At 41.0% G+C, this 26,355-nt stretch overlaps 2 protein-coding genes and 2 long non-coding RNA genes across 7 annotated transcripts; 2 read left to right on the forward strand and 2 right to left on the reverse strand.

Annotated features, from left to right (window-relative positions):
- Positions 1-551: 551 nt before the first annotated feature.
- LOC143501233 (extracellular calcium-sensing receptor-like) lies at positions 552-7,147 on the reverse strand. The gene is made up of 6 exons (XM_076994821.1): positions 5,426-7,147; positions 4,934-5,234; positions 3,879-4,652; positions 3,436-3,660; positions 3,126-3,249; positions 552-2,862 (listed from the first exon to the last, which is right to left on the reverse strand). Exons 1-6 carry the CDS (start codon positions 5,659-5,661, stop codon positions 1,949-1,951), a joined length of 2,574 nt encoding a protein of 857 aa, XP_076850936.1. The 5' UTR covers positions 5,662-7,147; the 3' UTR covers positions 552-1,948.
- LOC143501251 (uncharacterized) lies at positions 4,538-10,123 on the forward strand. Its single transcript, XR_013126860.1, has 4 exons — positions 4,538-4,662; positions 4,951-5,010; positions 5,601-5,692; positions 8,225-10,123. It is a non-coding gene; the product is annotated as an uncharacterized LOC143501251 (long non-coding RNA).
- On the reverse strand, positions 8,933-20,116 carry LOC143501208 (extracellular calcium-sensing receptor-like). Of its 4 annotated transcripts, none has more exons than XM_076994799.1 (6): positions 19,815-20,116; positions 18,805-19,581; positions 18,334-18,558; positions 17,975-18,098; positions 17,296-17,768; positions 8,933-9,051 (listed from the first exon to the last, which is right to left on the reverse strand). In XM_076994799.1, exons 1-6 carry the CDS (start codon positions 20,112-20,114, stop codon positions 9,046-9,048), a joined length of 1,905 nt encoding a protein of 634 aa, XP_076850914.1. In that variant the 5' UTR covers positions 20,115-20,116; the 3' UTR covers positions 8,933-9,045. The 4 variants fall into 4 exon arrangements, with proteins under 4 accessions (XP_076850914.1, XP_076850907.1, XP_076850900.1 ...); XM_076994792.1 differs by lacking the exon at positions 8,933-9,051 and adding an exon at positions 12,229-12,754; XM_076994808.1 differs by lacking the exon at positions 8,933-9,051 and having other exon boundaries at positions 17,243-17,587; positions 17,695-17,768.
- LOC143501246 (uncharacterized) lies at positions 19,506-24,753 on the forward strand. Its single transcript, XR_013126859.1, has 3 exons — positions 19,506-19,891; positions 20,068-20,145; positions 20,492-24,753. It is a non-coding gene; the product is annotated as an uncharacterized LOC143501246 (long non-coding RNA).
- The last annotated feature ends 1,602 nt before the right edge of the window (positions 24,754-26,355 follow it).

The following is a 26,355-nucleotide window of genomic DNA, read 5'->3' on the forward strand; positions in this document are numbered from 1 at the left end:
ACTAAAAACAGTACAAAAGTGGAACAGCTTCCAATAACTATTCTCCTGCTTGCAGCGCCAATTGTGACCGGGTGGAGGTCCCCACACCACAGATACCCAATAAATGAGTTAGGCAAGCGATGACATAAAGCATAAATCTAAAGATGTACATCAAATCAGTATTTATACACCGATGCGTGGGCAATTTATATAAATCCACCGATTTCTAGTCAGTAATGCCGATAGAATTGCTTTGCCTATGATGTAGCTATATGAGCTTACTGCACTAGCTGTGCACACACAAAAATGTCACAACACCAAAGCTTAGAGCCAAAATAAAAGATAACACGGCAAAACCAATGTGAAACACTCAAACCAAAGAAAAACCAAAGCTAGCATAAGTTGCAGGCTTCATATAACTTATAACACACACAGCTGGGCAATAAAAACACCTATGACTGACAATAGGGTATTGTAATCTGATGCCGCAGCGGGACTTAAATGAACAGATAAAGTCATGTCCCCAAATATAACAGAAACTTATAAATAGGCAAATACACAATGTACTTATGTCATAGCAGAAGCAGCAGGAGGTGGAGTTAGAACTGTTAAGTCTTTATTGTTCATAGTAACAGAAGGATGCAAACAGCTCTTTTAAATGAAAGGCGCAGAAGGCGTTGCAAGGTAAGGCGCAAAAATATTCTCATCTACTAAAGGGGGGCACGGCAGAAAAAGTTTGGGAACCACTGTGCTATACAGTCTCAACTCTCAATGTCTGAGGTGTTTAAAGTCTGAGGTGTTTAAAGTCAGGCAAAGTCCAGTGCGGCAGCTTGCTTTGTGAGATCAGACGAGAGGAATGCACAGCACCAGACAACAGGAGCTGCTGGTATATAAAGGGCAATAGTGATTGAATCCAGGTGTGAGTTATTAGTAGATGGGTGATTGTGAACTGGGGAGTGTCCGGTAGAGGGCGTCTCCCTGAGGACCAGGACCGGCCTACCGTGACAGTTTAAATGCATTTATTTATTTATTTATTCATTTAAACAAGCAAAAATTATCTGCTGCTTAACTTATAGGTAGAAAATAAAATAATTAGATATTACAGAAATACATACGTACAGATTATATAGTAGTTGTAGAGCTTCAAAAAGTCTGATGATTTAGTTTATTGTCAGCATTATTATTCATATGAAAGTTAAATATATTTTTCTCCTACATGTGAAATGTGTCTGTGTGCGTATATGTTTGTGCATGCTCGTTACTCGATTCATGTATGCCTAGTTTTGCTAACGTTATATGTCGAACGTGTATGTTGTTAACATCAGTGTTTTTAGGTGTGCATCTGTGTCGTGTCCTTTGATCGTGGATGTTTGGAAACCATTCCCCTTGCTATTTGTAGGCTGAATGTTGCACATTCAAAACACTCTCGACTTGGCACCCTACCTCATCCTTCATAAAACATGCAAACATAAAACAGCTTGGAAAAACAAATTGAACTTTTTCTTTGGTTCCCAAATTAAAATAGACAGGCCACATCTGACTTTTTATCTTGAACTTATACAAATTATAAAATTATTCATATCATGTATCATTTGTGAAGTCTGACACTAATTATATATTACTTAATCACAAAAATGCTTAGAGTAAAATATGTAGAAATTTACTTCTTTAAATGTATTATGAAGGCCTATATTTGGCATCAGAAACTAACCTCTTCAGAGACTAGCAGTTGTCTCCCTTTACAGAGGGAATCACTTTTCCATGGTACCACATTTTCCATAATGGCATGAGTATACTGGAACAAGAAATGTATGTGTTATTGAGAAATTCAAAACAAAAAGTCAAAACACATAATACATTTTTTGTTTGTTTCTATTTTGAAGAAGAGCACCGGTCTTTTGTGTAATTTTGTATAACCTGCTAGTAATTTGCTGTTTGTTACCTTTTTATATAGCTATTTATGAGGGTCTCAGAGAGCTTTAGATGGAACTTTACCCATAAGGTGTTTCTTGGTATTCTGCTCTGGCCTAAAGACAATTATAAAACACTTGGGAGCAAATATGCAAATAATCAAACCAAAGCTGGAGGCCAGAATTGCAAATATCTCCACAGCTACAGTGAATTTTCCAGGAGAGCTGACATAAGCTGGAATAAAGGTGATCCAAACTGCACAGAATATGAGCATGCTGAATGTGATAAATTTGGCTTCATTAAAGTTATCAGGCAGCTTCCGTGCTAGAAATGCCAAAATAAAACACAAAAGAGCCAGAAGTCCAATATAACCCAGAACAGCCCAGAAACCTACAGCAGAACCTAAACCACATTCCAAGATGATCTTTTCCTTGTAATGCTTTAGGTTTTTGAAGGGGAAAGGAGGTGATATTTTTAACCAAAACACACAAATAATGACTTGTATGAAAGTGAAGACAAGAACACTGAGTCTCTGCTGTGGAGGCCCAAACCATTTCATGACATTACTGCCTGGAAGTGTAGCCCTGAAGGCCATTAACACCACTATTGTTTTCCCCAGAACACAAGAGATGCAGAGGACGAAGGTAATCCCAAACGCTGTGTGGCGCAGCATACAGGACCACTCAGAGGGCCGACCAATGAAAGTAAGTGAACAGAGGAAACAGAGAGTCAGAGAGAAGAGCAGCAGGAAGCTCAGCTCTGAGTTGTTGCTTCTGACGATGGGAGATGTCCTGTGTTTGTAGAAGACAGCAGTAACACACACAGACATGGAGGCTCCAGTGATGGAGAACACTGTCAGAATGATGGCTAGAGTGTCATCCCAGGACAGGAACTCAACAGGTTTGGGGAGGCAGCTGTCTTGTTTGGTGTTTGGCCAGAAATCAGCAGGGCAGTGTATACAATCCAAAGAGTCTAAAAGATCAGACACACAAAGTCAGAATGCCTTCAGAAAAAGTCTAATCAAGGTCTCATATTAATTCTGATGTAGAGCACAATGCAGTAGCACAAACAATTGCTGGTAGCACTGTGGTCAGAAAGTACTATTACCCTAACAGAAAAATGTGATTTCGTTTCTGAATCTTGTCTTCTTTCAAGGTTTCTTGTCTTTTAGTGTGCAATATAATAGGTACGTGTCATGGTGTGTAGGTCATAGGACATAGGTAATTGAAAAAAACCTGTCTTGTTACTGATCTCCTGTTCAGTGCATGGTATACAGTCATAGCAGCAGGCAGGTCTTCCCTTCTGTACAGCCTTCCTGGTGCCTGTAGGACAGCTCTCACTGCACACAGACACTGGAACCTGGGAAAGACATTAGAGAAAAATGTAACGGAAATCATTGCCTTGAGGCTACTATAGTGCAAAATGTAATCATTCACAGATTAAACTGATTAAATTAATAAAGTGATAACAAAGGTGCATTAATTAAATCAGGTTAAGAACATCTGCTTTATAATGTAAGTAAGTACAGGCTTTGTTATGTAGTACCTCTGTCTGTCCTCCAAACCAGCTCACAGCACTGGTCACTTTGAACTCCTGTCCTCTCGGTTTGGTTGTGTCATAGTAGCCCACTGTCACAAAGTCCAAAGCACCATCTTTCTTAAACTGCAGGTTTATGAGCTCATAGACAGCCTCTGGATCTCCACTGGAGTCAAAGTTGACATGGTAACCATTCTTTGTAGTGAAGTTCACTCTCTTAAGCTGGTTGAGTATCTGCAGTATTAGACATAACTTCATGAAAGGTCAAGACATTTTGACAGCATCTTCTCTAGACAGATAAGCCATGCAGTACATGACCAAAATATCAGTCTTGCAGTTTAGGTATATTCATGCAATTATGTACATGATAATATTAACACGTATAGGTAGAATAATTTCTCTGTACTTTCACTTTGACTTAAGATTTTTTCCTTAATTCAGAAGATCTGTACCTGCCACGGTGAGAACTTAACGGTCTTGTCACATTGTGTATCATTACAGATAACAGCATGGATAGCATGGGCTATGGCGTATGTAGCTTTATACACCAAGTTAGTGTTACGCAGCTGTGACGTGTCTGTATATGGGTTCTGTAGCGCGCGGATGTCCTCACTGCCGTCACACTGCCGCGCGCCTGTCCGTCCTTTTAGGCTACAGCTGAACGAGTTCTCCCAAAACTCAGTTAATATGGACGATTTCAAGGCTTGTGCTGGAGAGAGGTCTAGTAGAAACTCACGAAGACCTGGAATAACTGATCGAGGTTCCCCAAAGCCTAAAGCGCCTGCGCACATGTTTAACCTTAGAAAGTCTGGATGTATGATCCACGATTGGCTACCAATCCACTGAATCGGAGGCAGCGGTTGCCGTGCCAGTTCCTCAAATATTATTTTCATGTCTCCTGCGTGAACAAACGCTACTATTACTCGAGCCGTTGATTTGCGTATGACGTTTGCCACTCTCTCCAGTTTTCGGCGCGGTTGTGTCCTGTAATAGGCCTCGGAGTACTCCACACAGATCTCCTCCTGTTGTGCATACTTTAGAAACGTTGCCATTCCGTAGTTTCCGTAGTCCGTGTCGCTGCGCACTGCCCCAATCCATGTCCATCCAAAATACTTCACCATTCTCGCCAGTGCGGCTGCCTGGTACTGATCACTAGGTTCAGTCCTTAAGAAGGTTGGAAACTGCCTCTTATCACTCAAACACGCGCAGGCTGCAGAATGACTCACCTGTGACTCGGTAAGTGGAGAAAAAGATTGAAATCGATAGTAGTAGTTTGATTGAGCTATTTCGTGTAAACTAGTTTTTTTGTTGGTGGCATGTGTTTCTTTAAATTGTTACAATAAATATGTATAGCGCAGTAGCTTATACATATTACATTTGACTGCAGTTCTACTGCAGGTTACTACATACTAGGGTATTCAGAAACAATTTATATCTCAAAAATAACAGCAACATTTGAAAAAAATAGTATGTGGCAAAAATAGCAATAATCTCGTCTATCCCTCACCTGTGGAATTCCGAAAGGACCGAGCATTCTGGCCATGCTAATTGACGCAGAAGAAGTAGAATCTCCTACGACAGCAGGTACAGTGGCAGCTGCAGATGTAAAACAAGAACTTGTGTAATTGAAAAAGGGATCCAAGCCGTTTTCGCATTGTAATGCAACTTTGATAGCCATCTGTACGTCAGAGCACGAGTCGTATATCTGGTAGCCTAATGTGATGTCCGGTAGGAGATCGGTTCTGTTGTTGATCTCGCAGATGGAGAATTCCATGGCACGGGCGAAACGCAACTGCCTGAAGTCCATGCTGTGTGTATACAATAAGACAAATTTAAAAGTAGAAACTTTTGGCAATGCCAATATGTATTATATTCACATATCATTAGAATAATACATAGCATACATCTACAAAATAGTTTGATCCTAATTATAATTTCTCAGTCATTCTAACAAAATACCCTGTTGTCTGTACTGCCCAATCCACTCTCACAGACAGACCTCCCAGAGCACTGTAGTTGTGGTGGCAGCCTGGTATAGGTGTTCTCTCCTGAATTTGTGTAGAAATGAATGGCAAAAATCCCTGCAATGATAAAATCTCCATTCATAGAAAGCTCGGGAATCTGTGGCTCAGCCCACAGTCTGCAGCTGACTGGGTTTGCTTTACATCCTGCAGGGCTGAACACTGTCATCCACAGCACTGATACAAATGGCCCCAGACTTGAAGTGATCTGCATGGTGGGCTTGTTGCCTCCCAGTACTCTGAAGGTCTGTAAGTCTGCTCTACAGTGGTTTATATAGCTGCATTTCTATGAAGTGCTCTGTCAGTAAATATGGGTGTGAACTGGATACGGGACCATGGCCATGATTCATTGTTAATCATAAGTATGCCAGTAACTTTTATTTATATATCACTGGTTTATATAGTACTCTCAGTATAGCAAAAATATGGCTTTTGTACTTCAGTACTTTGTACTGTCAGCTTCCTACCAAAACTCAGAACATAAACAATATTTATGGTGAACCTGTGAAAGGGCATTGAAGTACTGTAAAAGGCATTTGTTTTTGTTTTACTTAAGCCTTCTATATGTAATCCAAAATAAAATAGTTGCTTATGCTTTAATTTCCAGTAGTCTCTTTTCACTTTTCTGTTTTATCCTTTCACTGTGTAGAATTAAATTTATGTAGCACAGTCCAAACACATCGCAAAACAACATGCTTTATAAAATAAAGCAAATATATAATTGATATAAATAAAACAATCTTTAAAAAAAGTTCTCTAAAAATAATAAATACATTTAATAAATAATAAAATAAGGTGTTGTACATAAGGGAAAAAAATACTTATAATTTGGATTTAAAACATGTACTTTTTGGATTCTTCTATATTCAGGTTCTACTTAAGGTTAGCCTTAGAAAGTTGTTAACGTTTTATTATGCATAGTTGAAATTTTGGCCATAATTTAGTGATTTATAGACTAATAATGATAATCTGTTCTGCATCTTATTAGAAGTCAGTATTGAGATTTTAGAAGTGGAATAACATGCTTTGTTCTTTTTGTCCTGGTTAAAACCTTTGCACAGGCAATCACCATTAGCACAAAGTCCAGTTAAGGCAGTGCTTCCCAAAATTTTTCTGCCGTGCCCCCCTTTAGTAGATAAGAATATTTTTGCGCCCCCCTCTACACACACACCCCCATATTGACACATGTGCACATGTATTAAGCCTGGTTTATACTTGACGCGTCACGAGGGTCCGCGCGGCGAAAATGACACAATCGCGGTGGCTCCCGCACATGCGCGGGGCCTCCGGCGCTGTCGATTCGCGAGGTCGTGCACTTCTCAAATTTTGTAACTTCGCACGCGCCGCGCCTCAGCGCAATGAACAAAGTCACGTTTGCAGGGAACATACACCTTTACAAGGTGGAATTAAAGCACTTGTACGTCACTTTCAAGTTCCATTTCAATATTTCCCAGCACGTTAATTAAGTTAAATATTTATACATATACTCGAAATGATTCGAAATAATTCGCTTTTTAATCACATTATTTAATGGTTATTTATTTTCAAAACACCCAATCTTAACGTCTTCACGTTCTCTCGTGTTTTGTCCTGGAATTACAAGAGGCTCGTATTTGTTAACGTAATACAAGAGAACTGTTCAGTCAGACAGATATTTGTTGTGAAACGAAGTAGTTACAATTTCAAGCATTTTCAAGTACTTTAACCTAAATTCCAGCACTTTTCAAACCTGAAACACAAAGCAACATTAAAATTCTTCAGGTAAATGTTTCTTCCCCTGTTTTTGAGGGGTGTTTCTTTATATTACCACATATCGTTACGGACAACACTGCACAGAATGTGACGCGGCTAGTATAAACGCCTCCACCATTCCCGCAGATTCATACATGTATATTTCTATCTATAGAGATCTATGTATATATATAGTGTGTGTGTATATATTTATTTATTTTGATGCCTGGTGTAGCATCAGGTAAAAATGTTCTTTCACCGGTTTTGCAGGTTTTTTTAATTCTCCACTGCCACCTATCGCCACCTATCGTTTCAGAGAACACTGCAGTGAAGCTCGCGCAAGTTTAAACACTTCCACCGTTCGTGCAGGGTCGCACGAGGTGGACGGAGTCACGCGCTACGGTCACTCGCGAAAGTATAAACCAGGCTTTACTTCCAAGCTCCGCGCCCCCCCTGCAATAGGGGGCGCGCCCCCAACTTTGGGAACCACTGAGTTAAGAGATGACAGCTGTACTGAACCCTGCTGCACCCTGAAGAATTCTTTCTTTGTTTGTTTTGTCCTTGTTTTTATATGACTATTAAAGGTGAAAAATAGCTGTATGTGAGATGTCCTTACTCTTGGGCCATGCCCTGGGATCTGGAAAGCTTCTTGAATGTCAGCCTACAGGTCCCAACTATGTGTCTACAATCCACATGCAGGAATATACGGGCTCAGGTTTGAGGTATCAGGAGAAAGACTGTCCCACTGTCTATGAAGGGCATCAAATGTGAGGTCACAGGCTGAATTAAAAAAATATATACATTGGACCTGTTATTAAAGAACAGGGTTCATCTTGTCTAGTGAGAATATAGATGCTTGCCTGTTAGAAGGCAAATCAAGATTGCGTGTCTATTTTGTAAGTATCCCATGGGTTTCTTGTAGAGAACAATGAGACGGAATGGCATTGACCTACAAGTCCAGGTGAGCTGTTCTAAGAAGTCAGCGTAAATAAAGAAGCTCCAGACAATTGAACCTAAGTCTCTCTTCCTACCTTTCATCTTGGCAGGATCCATCTGGGTATTCCCCCTGGACACCACAAACCCAAGAAGGAACACCAAAGAGCCATGGAACACAGACTTCTAGATTGTATAAGAGTAAATGAAAGATCTGCGTAACATGCCTCAGACCACACCCACACCCTTCCACTTAGAGAATCTCATTAACAAATCTTTGGAAGAAAGCCATGACATTGATTAATATGGGAAACATGACTTAAGTATTTGTAATGGTCTGAAGTATTCATTCATCACACTGCAAAACAAATGAGATTGTCTGTGCAAGGCACTGGTCAAGCTTGGTAAAAATCAATACTTTCTGCAGTGTTGATGTCATGAGAGGTTAGAGTATTGGGCCATTAGTATTATTTAATTAAGCCCAAAATCAATACAGGGTCAGCCCATCCATCTTTCTTCCCAATGGTTGAAGAAACCATTGGTGTAGGCTGTGTGAGTGAACGCTGGCGCTTGTGGCTGCCGCTGCTCACCTGGGTGTTGACTAATTGTTTTATTTTATTATTGCTGCTGATTGAATCCCAGTCAAAAACATGGCAAACTTTAAAATTATGTTTTGGATTGCACTTCTTACAATGCTGTCCCCCGTTGCCACTACAAATCGACTGAAATACTCACCTGAGGAACTGTATCGACTTAGGGCTAATTATGAACTTCCAACTGAACTCGGATTACATCGAGATGTTCTTTGGCGTTCAAGATATGTTCATCGCGGATCTCGCCGAAATTTCAGTTTTAGTGGTGGAAATCCTGGAACTATTTGTGCACTTTGGTCTTTGCGACAGCGGCATCAGAGGAGCTCCAACCGGTGTGTGGATCATCCCTTGTGAAAAAAAAGTATACTAAAATTATGCTGAAATATATATGTACTTAAGTTGTGCTATTTTGGAACTACTAATTTGTACTTAAGTACTACTTATTTGTAATTAAAGTGATATAAATCTGCACTAAGTGTATACTAAATATACTAGTCATATGTTATTTTCGCCACTATTTAATATAATTTAAGTATATTTGTGTGAGCTGTCCAACAGAAAACTAAAACTTTAAGTGTGATTAAATTAATCTTGTGATATACTTACTTTAGTATAGGTAATGTAATCCTAATATAATTGGGATTATAATGCAGTATAATTGACGTACACTTTCTGTAGGATGTCATTACACTATTATTAGTACAAGTAATTTACTCCTAGTATACTTTCTGTAGGATAAATCAGGTACTTCTAATACACTTACTTTAGTGTGATTTATGTAATTCTAGTACACTTTAGGTGGGATAAGTAATATACTTCTAATACACTAACTGTGGTATAATTAATGTACTCCTACAATAATTTAAAGGTCATAGCCTATTTTTCTGATACAGTTATACAAAGACCAATAATATGTAGATCCCTTCATGTGTGTGTGTTTGTGTGTGTTTGTTTGTTTGTTTGTGTGTGTTGGGGGGGTAATGTGAGTGTATGTGTTAGAGACACAGAAGCAGAGAGAACAATAATTAATATATCTCAGTCATGATCCCTATTGGTATATCTTTCTGAAGTATATAGTTTGTGTTGTTACAAATCTCAAATAGGAAAAGAAAGAATTACAAACAAGCAATTAATTGTATAATTGCATGTTTTTTTGTTTTTGTTTTTTTTTTGTTTTTTTCATTTCAGGATGGCTAAAAATAGGGGTCAATATAAGACCTAGAAGAAGACTGTCCGACTCCAAGAAAGCAACTTAAGAAAAGAAATACTGACCAAGTAATATACTTCCATTAGAATAGGAATATTTGTCATAATACTTTTGACCTTATAGTGTACTTTTGAGTTTTCAATTTTATTTTTATATTAATGTATATGTATTTATGTATGAAATATGTGTTGTATTAAAAATGAGTTCACACATATGCTTTCACATTTCCAAATAATTTGTTATAAATTGCATTTTGTTAAAGATGTTAAATTCTATTATCACAACGTTTGTCATGGAATATTCATTTGAAATTGTAAATACTTATAGATACTTTCACTGAAGTACAGTACAATAAGTTCTATTGCAAAAATATAGGCTCATAGGACACATTTAGTAAAATGATAAGTTTATCATAAAAAAGCACAGTTTAATACTAAGTATATTTTTATTAAGTACATAGCCAGTACAAAAGTAGCACAGCCAAATAAAGTATACTTTTTCAAAGTATACTGAAAGACTAATTAAGTAGGTAAAATTGTAAGTATACGAAGAAAAAGTATACTTTAATTATTCCGCATATAGTTCAAGTATACTATTATTATATTTAAATATACGACTTTTTCACAAGGGATGGTGTGCTAATGCCAATACCTAGAGCACTTGTGAGTGCACACGCGACTTGTTTTAAGTTTGCTCTTTACAACATACGGTCCATTACCAACAAAGCCCTCTTGATTAATGATTTTATCACGAACAATAACCTGGACTATTTCTGTTTGACGGAAACCTGGCAGCGAGAGAATGATTATTTCCACCTCAACTCAGCAACTCCACCTGGATTTGTTCATATGTGCAAACCTCGCTCTTCTGGTAAAGGCGGCGGTCTTGCGCTGATCTATCGCGAGAGTTTGAAAGTAAGACCACTCTCTGTACCTGAACAATCCTCGTTTGAACTTTTGGCTTTTGAACTTTGTGGACCTAAACCTACCATTATAGCCGTCCTGTACAGACCTCCGAAGTCATCAAGTACTTTAATGAACTTTCAACAGTTTTAACTACACTTAGTGCATTATCTCCTAATGTCATTTTAACTGGAGATTTTAATGTTCATTTCGATGATGCTGATCTTATGCTTACTAAAGATTTTAAAGCAATGTTAGACTGTTTTGGCTTAACACAGCATATCAATTTTTGTACTCACAATAAGGGACATATTGTAACGTGGCTCGCGCCACGGAGCGAGGAGACGGACACAAACGTTGAGGAGAGCGAGATTTATTATGGGAAATTCCATAGGCAGAGTCGAAGTGACAGGCATGGGTCATAACGGGTAGGCAGTCAGGACACGAAATACGGACAGACATAGCGAACACAAGGAAGACTCACAGAACAGCAGCACTAGGGCGAACAGGCAAAACACAGAGAAAACAAAAAGACCGATAACTAGACCTGGGAGACACAGGGACTAATATACACAGGACTAAACTAGGGACAGGTGATGACAATGACACAGGGGCGTGGTAACAAACAAGGAATCCATCAAAACCAATGAGCAGGGTGGGACAAACAGGCAAGGAACACAGACACGAGGGAACCCAGAGTGACAGCTACGATAGGGGGCATAGCCCTACGTGACAGAACCCCCCATCAAAGCGTGCCACTCCGGGGCACGCAAGGGCAGACAGGACAGGGACAGCGGACACAGCACAGACCGGAGGAACAGACAAGGGGAAAGCAGGGCACGGAGACCGGGGCACGGCAGGGACAGGAGAACCAGAGACGGGCCAGGAGCCGGGCCGGGGCATGGCGATACAGGCAGGGACAGGGCGAGGCACGGGAGCAGGACTGGGAACAGACACAGGAGACGGGCCAGGGGACAGGGCAGAGGTATACACGGAGGCAAACACGGCTTGGACGACTGAGACAGGCACAGGCACAAGGTGGGTGACGACTTGGGGAACAGACACGGGGACTGGGACAGAGATGACACCACAGGAAACAGACACAGGAACAGGAACACAGACCTTGACAGACACAACCACAGGGACAGGAACCAAAACAAAACCAGGGACAGGACTGGGGAACATAGGGAACCTGGGCACAGGAGCAGGAACACAGGGCGGAGCAGACAGTACACGGAGTCCATGTCCAACAGGGGTCAGCACAGTCTTTTGGGGGACAGGCGGCGGGCACAGGCGCGGCCGTGCGGCGGGCAGCAGGCACAGGCGCGGCCGGGCGGCGGGCAGCGGGCACAGGCGCGGCGGGCAGCGGGCACAGGCGCGGCCGGGCGGCGGGCAGCGGGAACAGGAGCCGGCAGACAGGCAGCGGGAACAGGAGCCGGCAGACAGGCAGCGGGAACAGGAGCCGGCAGACAGGCAGCGGGAACAGGAGCCGGCGTGGACGACCTTTCCTGGGTCGCTGGGACAGGAACCGGTGTGGACGACCTCTCCTGGGTCGCGGGGACAGGAACCGGCGTGGACTGCCGATGGGCAGCGGGAACAGGAACCGGCGTGGACTGCCGACGGGCAGCGGGAACAGGAACAGGCACGGACTGCCTACAGGCAGTGGGAACAGGTTGCTGTGGCAAGGAGAAACCCTCGGGAGGCGGGACCGCCAAGCCGACGTCCTCGGGGGGCGTGTACGCCAAGCCGACGTCCTCGGGGGGCGTGTACGCCAAGCCGACGTCCTCGGGGGGCGTGTACGCCATACTGACGTCATCGGGGGGCGGGACCGCCAAGCCGACGTGGCCAGTACTCCCCCCCAAAAAATACTTGGGGGTGTCATGTGGAGTAGCCGGCGGGATCAGAGGCGGTGGGTCCTCTTCCTCAGGGTCCTGGGAGAGCCTGGAAGAATACACAGACACAGAAGCCCCTTGGTGGCTCTCTCTGCGACGGCTCCGCCTCTTCTGAGGCGTCGGGAGCTCGCAGAAGCCATCGAGAGCCAACCGAGGGTTAAGCAAACGCCAGTCTGTGCATTCAATCCGTCTGCCCGCGACTTGTACTACAGGTTTCTCCTCCCTATAGTGATCAAGCCGGGCAGACACGTAGCGCTCAACAGGAGTCTCGACGTGAAAGCTAGTCGAAACCGAAAGTGACTGGGCTTTCGTTGGTGTGTGTCGAGACTTCCGTGTTCCCACAGCGCCAGGGGAATTTCTGTCTCTGGTTCGTTCATGCTGCGATATCGGAGAGTTGAACTGGACCAAACCAGCCAACATCATCGCAGCGATTAAACTCACCAGAGTCTCGCTCCCTCGTTGTGTCCTTGTAGGATCGGTCTTTATGTAACGTGGCTCGCGCCACGGAGCGAGGAGACGGACACAAACGCTGAGGAGAGCGAGATTTATTATGGGAAATTCGAAGTGACAGGCATGGGTCATAACGGGTAGGCAGTCAGGACACGAAATACGGACAGACATAGCGAACACAACAAGGAAGACTCACAGAACAGCAGCACTAGGGCGAACAGGCAAAACACAGAGAAAACAAAAAGACCGATAACTAGACCTGGGAGACACAGGGACTAATATACACAGGACTAAACTAGGGACAGGTGATGACAATAACACAGGGGCGTGGTAACAAACAAGGAATCCATCAAAACCAACGAGCAGGGCGGGACAAACAGGCAAGGAACACAGACACGAGGGAACCCAGAGTGACAGCTACGATAGGGGGCGTAGCCCTACGTGACACATATACTTGACTTGGTCTGTTGTTCTGGCATCATACCATATAATATAACTTCTACTGAATTACACATTTCAGACCATAAAGTCGTGCTATTTAACATCAACTTATGCAACTCCCTTGCATTGGACGCTGTAGCTCCGTTGAAAACGCGGGTTGTTTCATTTACACATAGTGCTCCATGGTACACCTCAGAACTACATCAGCTAAAAGCAAAAGGTCGACAGCTAGAGAGACTATACTCTAAGACTGGACTTTTAATTCTTAAACAACTGTATTCTGATCATGTACTCCATTATAAGAATGCACTATTAACAGCAAAAACTAATTATTATGCGAACATTATTGGCACAAATGCAGGGAACACTAAAACTCTTTTCCACACAGTGAAAAGATTACTCAAACCTTCCGATATAAATATGAGCAGTAATAACTCAACTGAACAATTTTCTGTTTTTTTGAAGTTTTTTAATTCTAAAATTGCTGAAATCCATAAGCAGCTAATTTCTGATAAAGGTATGCAGTCTAGTTCACCACTAGTGAGTGTTATGAATCTGTCTCCATCAACTGTTTTGTTTGTTTCTGTCTTCCAACCGAAAGTCACATCTATGAACTTATTTCAAAATCAAATAACTCCACATGCAACCTGGATCCTATTCCCACAGCTTTAATTAAAGCTTGCTTACCTTCTATTGTTTCTCTGATAACCTTAATTATTAATTCTTCCTTGACTGCAGCTATAGTTCCGCCTGCACTGAAAGTTGCTATGATTCGACCAATTTTTAAAAAACCTGGTTTGGAGCCCAATGATTTAAATAATTATCGCCCTATTTCGAACCTACCATTTATTTCTAAAATTCTTGAGAAGGTAGTTGCAGCACAACTTCAAGCTTACCTTGATGACAATAATCTTTTTGAACAGTTTCAGTCTGGTTTTCGTCCTAAACACAGTACAGAAACAGCTATGGTCAAAATCACTAATGACCTTCTCCGTGCTGCTGATTCAGGCTTGGTTTCAATTTTAATTCTTCTCGACCTCAGTTCAGCCTTTGATACAATATCACATCAGCTTCTTTTGGATCGGCTGGCTGGTATTGGCCTCTGTGGCGCTGTGTATCAATGGTTTGTCTCCTATCTTGCTGATAGAAAACAATTTGTTCAAATTCAGGATTCTCGATTAGAGACTTCTAGAGTTTGTCACGGTGTACCACAGGGTTCAGTATTAGGGCCACTTTTATTTATTATATATCTTCAATATTTTTCGATATTATGGGATTCATTTTCATTGTTATGCTGATGATACACAGCTCTATGTGTCCAGCAAATCAGCCTCTGTTCTTACTTTGGATTCACTTACTGCTTGTATCCATGATCTACACTTATGGATGACAAGGAATTACTTAAAATTCAACAACAGTAAGACTGAGGTACTTCTTGTGGGTTCTAAGTCCACTATCTCAAAAGTTTCACCTTATTCTCTTCTCATTGCTGGAATCACTATACCTGTCTCTACGCAGGTTAAGAGTCTTGGTGTTATTTTAGATAGTACTCTCTCCTTCCCTGATCATATCAGCAAGGTCTCTCAGACTGCCTTTTATCATTTGCGAAATATCTCCAGACTACGTCCTATTTTAACACAATACTCAGCAGAGGTTTTAGTTAATGCTCTGGTTACATCGCGCATTGACTACTGTAATTCAATTTTGGTAGGCATTCCTAAAAAGATTATTCACAGACTCCAGCTAGTTCAGAATTCTGCAGCACGAATTATTACACGCTCAAAATCTTTTGATCATGTTACACCTCTGTTGATTCAGCTGCACTGGCTTCCTGTGTTGGAGCGGATTCAGTTTAAAATTTTGCTTTTAACTTTTAAGGCACTACATAACATCTCTCCTGGCTATTTAGCAGATCTCCTTCAGATATACACCCCACCCCGTTCTCTGTGGTCTTCATCAGCACGCTTATTAGCACTTCCTGCCATTAAGCTCAGCACAGTGGTTCTAGGGCTTTCTCTCATGCTGCACCTAACCTTTGGAATTCACTACCTTATCATATTCGGATGCTGGATTCAATCGCAGAGTTTAAATCTGCTTTAAAAACTCATATTTTTAAAATTGCTTATTTATTTAATTGACTGTGTTTATTTTATTGTATTTTTTACAAAGTGGATTGTTTATATATTCTCTGTATGGGTTTACTGTTTATTGTTATTTTAATGTGAGTTGTAAGGTGACCTTGAGTGACTTGAAAGGCGCCATTAAATAAAATGTATTATTATTATTATTATTATTAAAGAAGAATCCAGCCCCAGCAGGAGAAGGAAAAGCTACATAAAGCCTACAACTAAGGTGTTTTGGATTTGATGTTCCATTGCACCTTGTTCAGGGCCAGAGAGAGATAAGTCTGTAGTACCACAGTGCTATACTTCCACCACCAAAGGGCAGCATTGTGCTGCAAATTAATCGAAGCTCATTAGCTTGATTACCCACAAGTGGTCACAGCCTTATATAACAGCTTCAGAAACGCCACTCTTTGTGTGTTACATGGGCAGTAAGCTTGCTGGTGTGGGAGAAATATTCTGTCTTTCTGTAATCATATTCATCAGTATACACACGTATTGATCACACATAGTAGTGAGGAGAATATATATATATAAGCATTATAGAAACATGTAAAATAACTGCATTTTGTGCAAAAACAACATGAATTGTACTAATTGTGTAGCCACTGAAGACTGATGTTGTGTTCACTGTGTTTAGAGTTTTGAAAATGTGACTACAGATTGGATAAACGCATGATAGCAGTCGTAAAAAACTGTAATAAGAAATATTTAAGAAATCACTTCTAATAAGATAACTGAAACACCTCCTCAAATGGATATATACATGTATTTTTTACACTCCATCGAATGTTACATATTAATCAAAATGAACACAGATGTATTGTTCATAGAAAGGCATACAGATAACGAACATGTAAGTTGACAAGAATAACATCAGTTATAGTGCTCCGTCTGAGGTTTACAGATGATCTACAAATTCTGTGATGTGGGGCTTATAGTTAGTGATATTATACCTTTCTGTATACATACATGTTACGGATGATATACCTTTTCATACACATACAAATAAATAAAGTTTAATTTAAATGTATATTAATGAGGCTGATGTGAAATGTTCCATGGAAGCATAATCATAGCCCTGTGTGTTTTATATAAAGTGCATAATAATGCCTATGCTATTAGAGAGAAATGTTCTAAATCTTTAAGGGGGAACTTTACACGTAAGATGTTTTTTTGTATTGTGCTCTGGTCTAAACACAATTATGAAACATTTAGGAGCAAAAATACAAATACTCAAACCAAAGCTTGAGGCCAGAATAGCAAATATCTCCACAGCTACAGTGAATTTTCCAGGAGAGCTGACATAAGCTGAAATAAAGGTGATCCAAACTGCACAGAATATGAGCATGCTGAATGTGATGTATTTGGCTTCGTTAAAGTTATCAGGCAGCTTCCGTGCTAGAAAAGCCAAAATAAAACACAAAAGAGCCAGGAGTCCTATATAACTTAGAACAGCCCAGAAACCTACAGCAGAACCTAAACCACATTCCAAGATGATCTTTTCCTTGTAGTGCTTTAGATTTCTGAAGGGGAAAGGAGGGGACAATTTTAACCAAACCACACAAATAATTACCTGAATGAGAGTGAAGGAAAGGACGATGAGTCTCTGCTGTGGAGGCCCAAACCATTTCATGACATTACTGCCTGGAAGTGTAGTCCTGAAGGCCATCAACACCACTACTGTTTTTCCCAGAACACAGGAGATGCAGAGGACGAAGGTGATCCCAAACGTTGTGTGGCGCAGCGTACAGGACCACTCCGAGGGCCGACCAATGAAAGTAAGTGAACAGAGGAAACACAGAGTCAGAGAGAAGAGCAGCAGGAAGCTCAGCTCTGAGTTGTTGGCTCTGACGATGGGAGACGTTCTGTGTTTGTAGAAGACAGCAGTAACACACACAGACATGAAGGCCCCAGTGATGGAGAACACTGTCAAAATGATGGCTAGAGTGTCATCCCAGGACAGGAACTCAACTGGTTTGGGGAGGCAGCTGTCTTGCATGGAGTTTGGCCAGAACTCAGGAGGGCAGCGCAGACAATCCAACAAATCTAAAGGAACAGAAAAGCAAAATCAGAATGCCTACAAATGCCTATCAAGCTCATTGCAGTAGCAAAAGGAAATAATGACTGTGACCAGCATCGCAGTCAGATGTGATTCTCTTTTTTGAGTTATGCATTTCCTTGACATGTCTTGCTTTGCTCATGAGGGAATGTGTGGTGAGTAGGATGTTGGATATAGATTTTTGATGTAAAACCTGTCTTATTACTGATCTCTCCCTCTGCACATGGTATACAGTCATAGCAGCAGACAGGTCTTCCCTTCTGTACTGCCTTCCTGGTGCCTGGTGGACAGCTCTCACTGCACACAGACACTGGAACCTGGGAAAGACATTAGAGAAAAATGCAAAAGAAATAGGTGTCTTGATATTATTATAGAACATAATTATATTCACAGATTAAAGGCATTAAATTAATTAGGTAATCAACAAAGCTACATGAATTATGTCAGTTGTGTGGGAGCAAAAATGAATAAGAGTCAAGTGTTTTTTGTTCTTGTGATCTGGAGTTTAAGAACATCTGCTTTATAATGAGTACTGGCTATGGTATGCAGTACCTCGTTCTGTCCTCCAAACCAGCTCACAGCACTGGTCACTTTGAACTCCTGTCCTCTCGGTTTGGTTGTGTCATAGTAGCCCACTGTCACAAAGTCTAAAGCACCGTCTTTCTTAAACTGCAGGTTTATGAGCTCATAGACAGCCTCTGGATCTCCACTGGAATCAAAGTTGACCCGGTAACCATTCTTTGTGGTGAAGTTCACTCTCTTAAGCTGGTGCTGTATCTGCAGTATTGGACACACCTTCATGAAATCCCAAGACAGTGTGACAGTGTCTTCTCTACAGTCAATTCAGACAGTGTTTAAATACATGAATAAAAACAGACTTTTATTGTGTATATTTATATTAATATAACCATTATACATGGATCAATATGTATACATAGGTACCTTAATATATGCAAGCAATAAATGCAAGATAATTTCAATGAAAGTATACTTCAACGCTTTTAAAAATTAGAAGATTTATACCTGCCATGGCGCAAATGTAATGGTTTTATCGCATTGAGTTTCGTTACAGATTATTCCGTGAATAGCATGCGCTATGGCATACGTGGCTTTATACACCAAATTAGTAGTGCGCAGCTGTGACGTGTCTGTGTATGGGTTCTGTAGCGCGCGGATGTCCTCACTGCCGTCACATTGCCGGACGCCCTTTGAAGAGCCTTTTAGGCTACAGCTGAATGAGCTCTCCCAAAACTCCGTTAATAGCGGCGATTTCAAAGCTTTTTCCGGAGAGAGGTGCAAGAGAAACTCGCGAAGACTTGGGATGACTGACCGAGGGAATCCAAAACCTAATGCTCCAGCGCACATGTTAATCTTCAGAAAGTCTGGATGTATAATCCACGATTGGCTAGCTATCCACTGAATCGGAGGCACTGGTTTCCGAGCCAGTTCCTCAGTGATACATTTCATGTCAGGTGCGTGAAGAAACGCTACTATTACTCGCGATGATGATCTCCGAATGACGTCGGCTAAACTTTCCAATTTACTCCGCGGTTGTGTCCTTACGTAGGCCTCGCAGTACTCCACACAGATACCCTCCTCCTGTGCAGCCTTTAGAAATGCTGTCATTCCGTAGTTTCCATAGTCCGTGTCGCTGCGCACTGCCCCAATCCATGTCCAGCCGAAATATTTCACCATCCTCGCCAGTGCAGCCGCTTGGTGTTGGTCGCTAGGTACCGTCCTGAAGAAGGTGGGAAACTGATTCTTATCGGTCAGGCACGCGCAGGTTGCCGAATGACTCACCTATCATTCGGTAAGTGGAGAAAAATTATATCAAATAAACCCATAGGAGTAGTTTGATACAACTTCCTTCCAGGTACACTACTTGTTTTGTTAACAAGATATATTTAAATTGTTACAGTGCATAAGTATAACGCATTCGCTTACGTACATTACATTTAACTACAGTTGTAGTGCAGGTGCGGAGTATTAGTCATTAGACTATTCAATGAGTTTTATCCGGACTCGCATCTTACCTGTGGAATTCCAAAAGGACCGAACATTCTGGCCATGCTAATTGACGCAGAAGAAGTAGAATCTCCTACGACAGCAGGTACAGTGGCAGCTGCAGATTTAAAACAAGAACTTGTGTCGTTGAAAACGGGATCCAAGCCGTTTTCACACTGTAAAGCAACTTTGATTGCCATCTGTACGTCAGAGCACGAGTCGTAAATCTGGTAGCCTAATGTGATGTCCGGTAGCAGATCGGATCTGTTGTTGATCTCGCAGATGGTGAACTCCATGGCACGAGCGAAGCGCAATTGCCTGAAGTCCATGCTGCGTGGATACAGTAAAGCAAATTAAGAAGTATGACACCTTTGGTAATACCATTACGTATTATATTTAAAAGTCGTTAAAGCAATACATATATATGTGTGTACAAAATAGAGAACATGTTTGATCTTAATTAGCATTTCTCAGTAAATCTACCAAAATACTCTGCTGCCTGTACTGCCCACTTAACTCTCACAGACAGACCTCCCAGAGCACTGTAGCTGTGGTGGCAGCCTGGTGTAGGTGTTCTCTCTTGAATTTGTGTAGGAATGAATTGCAAAAATTCCCCCAATTATAAAATCTCCATTCATAGAAAGTTCAGATAGCCTAGGCTCAGGCCATTGTCTGCAGCTGACTGGGTTTGCTTTACATCCTGCAGGGCTAAACACAGTCATCCACAGCACTGATACAAATGGCACCAGACTTGAAGTGATCTGCATGGTGAGCTTGGTGCCTGCCAGCACTCTGAAGGTCTGGATGTCTGCTCTACAGTGGTTTAAATACAGTGGTTTATATAGCTGCGTTTCTGTGAAGTTCTCCGCCAGTAATTGTGGGTGTGGACTTGATAGGGGACCATGAGCATAATCTTTTTGCCAGTAACTTTTATTTATTTTATCACTATTTTATAATTTAATATCTGTAGAGCAAAAATAAGAATTAACATTCAGTAGTCTTCTTCAGTATGTCAGGGTATAAACTGTATTTATGGTAGAGCTGTTGAATAACATGGAAGTAATTGTAAAAGCATTTGTTTTTGTTATGTAGCTCCCTTTAGTGTCTATATTTTAACAGGTTTGCACGACACAGAGATACGCAGACCCACTGTAGGCTGATTCATATGGAAGTTATTCTGTATCAGTATTAAAATTAAAATGTAATATGCATTTATGTTCCACTCATACAAGCAACTTTGAGCTCAAAATTCAAATTCAAATGCAATAGTTCCATTTACATTTGCAATGTGGTAGACGTCTATTCATATTTCATTTACACATACATTTTGATGCTTTTTTTTTGTACCTTTATTGAAATTAAAATGTATTTTTCCCAATTAGAATTGTCAAGTTGTATCAAGCAAAAGTTGTATCAAAGTTGCTATGCACTTAATATGCTTTGCATTCCGTGATAAGTTTAAAATTAAATTTTCAACCTCACCACCTCACGCTAAAAAGATTTCAATATTCAAATGGAGAAATAGCGCCTCTCCTGTTTGCAATAACATTGAATGAATGAATGTATATAGCGCCTTTCAAGATACCCAAGGTCGCTTTACAATTGTAACATAGGTACAACTCTTACACAACCAATTACACATCGGTGAGAAGCAGCAGCCAATTGTGCACAGCGTACTCTACCGGAATCCACAACCACCTGGGGGACTGAATTGGGTGCAGGAAGGGGGGGAGAGAGGACAGAGCCTAGTGACAGAGGACCATCCACCACTGAGTATACAAGCACACACACACATTCATGCACAGACACCGAGACAACTGTTTTTACTGAACATGAAGAGACACAGTCACACTCAGGGAGAATTTGTTAGGGACTGCCAATTTACTTAACCTCCATATCTTTGGACTGTGGGAGGAAACCGGAGACCCCATGCAGACAGGGGGAGAACATGGAAACTACACTCAGATAGGGAACCCAAGTCCCCAGTGCTGAGAGGCAAACGTGCTAACCACCAAGCCATAGAAATGAAAATGCATTCTGCTCTGATTGCATTTTCAAAATGCATTTTGACACAATTTGAGTGCTGTTGGTATCGTAATGTTATTGCAAACAGGAGAGGCGCTATTTCTCTATTAACATTTGAATATTGACATCTTTTTAGTGTGCTGGGGGGTATTCCAAGAAGCGGGTTAAGCGAGAAAACCGGGTAAGTTAACTCAGAGTTCACGGAAACTCAAGGTTTTCCGTTCCAGAAACCGAGCTTAGAGAGAACCTGAGTCAGTTACTATAGCAACTTATGCTCTGAAGCTAACCTGCTCGCTGGCAGGTTAACTTGGACCTGAACCAGAGTTACAAACACGTCATCATGACGTGTCCTTTCCTTGAGGATCATGTGGATATTGAAGCTCAGTTTATTCGCTGAGTTTTTCGTCGGGAACGCCTTATAAAACCCCGAATAGACATAGGCCTATCATTTTCGGATTATTTTTTGAAATGAAATGTAATGAAATGAAATGAAATGAAATGTGCCATATTTTGTCAATTGTGATTTTTACACCCCAATCGAAATTTGTCCTCCGCTTTTAACCCATCTGTGCAGTCAGAACACACACACACACTAGTGATTACTAGGGGGCTGTGGATCACACGTGCCCAGAGCGGTGGGCAGCCCTAGCCCGGCGCCCGGGGAGCAGTTGGGGTTAGGTGCCTTGCTCAAGGACACCTCAGTCATGGCCTGTCTGGGAATCGAACCCACGACCCTCCGGTCACAAGTCCAGTTCCCTAACCGCCAGGCCATGACTGCCCCTTTTAATGAACGTTATCGTTTTTCAGCACAATCCATTACTTACATCAATAAAATTATTAAGCGTCACGTTTCAAATATTACACATCGCGGATCAGCCCTAAATTCTCTCCAGATTGTTATACATCGCTCTTCGTTTTTTGCTAGTGGAAATTTTTTTTTATAGTGTAGGAGATGCGGGATCTGTCAGCAAAGATACTGTATGTCGGTCTGTCCGAAAACTATGTCTGGCATTAAATTGACTAGTGCCCAGTTTTCTGGTGTTTCCTGGGCATAAGCCAGTTATGGACATCAAAGAGGAATTCCACAGCATTGTAGGTTTGTCTTTAATTCACACGGACAATAAAGAAATTAAGCAAAGGAGAAGCAGTAGGCTATATAGCAAACTTCATTCCATTTACATTTTAAGGATTTCCTAGAGTGATTGGCTGCATTGATGGAACCTACATATGCTACCTATTCCAGCACCATTAGAACATGAAGGCGATTACATAAACAGAAAATCCATCCATAGCATTAATGTACAGGTACTAACCTTTATAATACTTAATGAATAATGTACTTATCTTTAATGGTAACAAAAATCAGCTACTTTCCCTCAAACTGGACATATATAGACTTACCTCCCCCTGACTATATCTCAGATTTGCCACTAGTCCACCTGCCCTTTGGCACCATGCACTTTATCCCTGTCCCATTTACCTACCACACACACTCACACACACTGTACATACTGTACTTATATTTTTATATTTCATACCTTATACTGTTAATCTATTTTACTTTTTTTTTTTACCTTGCTTATTTAATGTCTATTGCCTGGCTTGCACCATGACCGTCTTGCACTATGTTGTCCTGCACTATGTTGTATGTACAGGGTACCCGCGGGTCCTTAAAAAGTCTTAAAATGTCTTAAATTTAGTTTTCCATATTCAAGGCCTAACAATGTCTTAAAATGTCTGGAATTTTATGAGGGGAGGCATTAAATTATTATAAGTGTGTGTTGTTTAGTTGTTCTGGCGCGATGTGAACTTTGCCGAATCTAGCGCTAGGACCATGGAGAAAATAACCGCTCCAGGGTCCTAGTGCTAGATTCCTAGCGTTGGAGTATACGACAGCCCCGGTTCTGGACTGCTTTGCTTGGGGGGGCAGTAAAACATAATGAGGGGGCATGTTGATAGTCATGTTTATGAAGCCAGAAATATATTCAAGGCTTGATTTGTGCATGAATGATGACTATTGATACTGGCTTAAAGTGATGTATTAGGTAAAGAAATAAAAATGCACATTTTCGAACTTAAAACACAATGATTAAAAAATACATGTTGATTATGTAAATGGAGAACAAAGATTATAGAATTGTATTTCTTTCAATACTGCCATTACTAATAGAACAACTCTATTTCTTGAAAGGCTGACAAATGTACCTATACACAGACTGAGAATATTCAAACATGGAAATAGGAATGAGTGAGAATATTTATATTACTGGGAAATTAAAATATAAAGAAAACAAAAGAATACAAATTCTGTTATAAAAGGGAGTATTCGTCACATTTCTATTTTGAAAAAGAAAAAAATATGAAAGTACATAAAATAAGAAATCTATCTACTGCACTTTAATGGTAAAAAATCTGGTAAAGTATTGAAGTGTTTATTGATGTTATGAAACGTACTGGTACAATGCGGTATTTATGCACAGTATAACAATACTGGCTGTGATGGCGAGGAATCGTTTAAACCAGGGATGTCAAAGTCAAAAACACAGAGGGCCAAAAAAACAAATTTGCTACAAGCCGAGGGCCGGACTGGTTCAATGTTTATTAAAACATATTGAAATGATTGCACATAGCCTATTGAACCAAGACCTAACACAGTGTATATTATTTAACTCTGATCTTATAGCCAGACATCTCACTAGCGCCAAGTCAACCACCTCAATCCTGGATCCTGTCCCTACATTTCTGCTCAAACAGGGCGTCTCTTCACTTGCTCCCTCTATCTGTCATATAGTTAATCTCTCTCTCACCTCTGGACACACCTCTGGACACATATCTCCCGCCTCTGCCCACATCTTTCTCCAAAATCTGCTGAGATCCTGGTGCATGCACTCATTACCTCAAAGTTAGATTACTGTAACTCTCTCCTCTATGGGCTTCCCTCTAAATCCCTTTGACCCCTTCAGTCTGTTCAGAATGCTGCTGCTCGTGTTTTATCTCAAACCAGAAAATACAAGCATATAACACCAGTATTAGAACGTCTCCACTGGCTCCCTGTACACCTGCGTATCCAGTATAAACTCCTAGTGCTTACATTTAAAACACTCGCGGCACCCTTATATCTGGCCAACCTCCTCCACCATTATGTCCCACCACGTAGACTGCGTTCTTCTGACACCAGTCTCCTTGTTGTTCCTAGATATAAGTTAAGCACTATGAGGGGCCGATCATTCAGTGTGGCTGCCCCAACACTTTGGAACTCTCTCCCGCCATCAATCAATCAATCAATCAATCAAAGTTTATTTGTATAGCGCTTTTCACAACACATGTTGTCACAAAGCGCTTTACAGGATTTAAAAGGTTAACAATACTATGGGTCCAGAACCCTAATGAGCAAGCCAAAGGCGACAGTGGCGAGGAAAAACTCCCTATGATGGTGGGGAATAGGAAGAAACCTCGGGAGAACCAAGACTCAAAAGGGAACCCATCCTCCATTGGGTGGCCCGTTAACACACAAATTACACAAAATACAGACAAATACACAAGTCACACACAAATCACACAATCAGACGAATTAAAGGTAAAAATGAAAGTTCTGGGTTATGATATTGTCACTGTAAATGTCTGTTGATGAACGCCAGGCTTTCATTCCATGTCGGAACAGCGATGCTGGTATTGTAGGCTCCAACTGCAATGTTACTCTCCAGGTGAACCTCGGAGAAAACTGCGTTCTGAACCAGCTGGAGTTTGTTTATCGATTTACCAGAACATCCAGCTAGAACATCCAGCTAGGTTGCAATAATCTAAACGAGAGGATATGAATGCATGGATTAGTTTTTCTGCATCACTAATATTTACTATTATTAATTCTGATTTATCGGGATTTAGTGCTAGAAAGTTACACGCCATCCAATGTTTTATCTCTTCCACACATTTCTCAATCTTACTGTTTGCGCCTAAATCATCGGGTTTTGCCGATAAATATAGCTGAGTGTCGTCTGCGTAGGAATGGAAACTGATGTCATGCTTATGCATAATCTCGCCTAAGGGTAACATGTACAGTGTGAATAGAAGTGGTCCTAGGACTGTCCCTTGTGGGACACCATATTTAACCTGCACAGATTTAGAGGTTTTATTATTAACACTTACACATTGGAAGCGGTCAGTCAAATATGAACTAAATCAGGAGAGTGCGACTCCTTTAATACCTACCGTGTTTTCTAGTCTATCCAGCAAAATGTTGTGGTCTACAGTATCAAAAGCTGCACTAAGATCTAACAGTATAAGGAACAAGACGAGCCCATTATCGGCCGATATTAGTAGATCATTCACTACCCTGAGTAAAGCTGTTTCAGTGCTGTGGTTTGGTCTAAATCCTGATTGGAACTTTTCATGGATACTATTTGATTGGAGATAGTAGTTTAACTGATTGGAAACTGCTTTTTCTAAAATTTTAGAGATAAATGGGAGATTAGAAATGGGTCTATAGTTGGCTAGAATCTGCGGATCGAGATTCTGTTTTTTAATCAAGGGTCTAATTACAGCGCA

The sequence above is a fragment of the Brachyhypopomus gauderio genome, chromosome 2 (genome assembly GCF_052324685.1).
Source record: "Brachyhypopomus gauderio isolate BG-103 chromosome 2, BGAUD_0.2, whole genome shotgun sequence".
NCBI classification, from domain to species: Eukaryota; Metazoa; Chordata; class Actinopteri; order Gymnotiformes; family Hypopomidae; genus Brachyhypopomus; species Brachyhypopomus gauderio.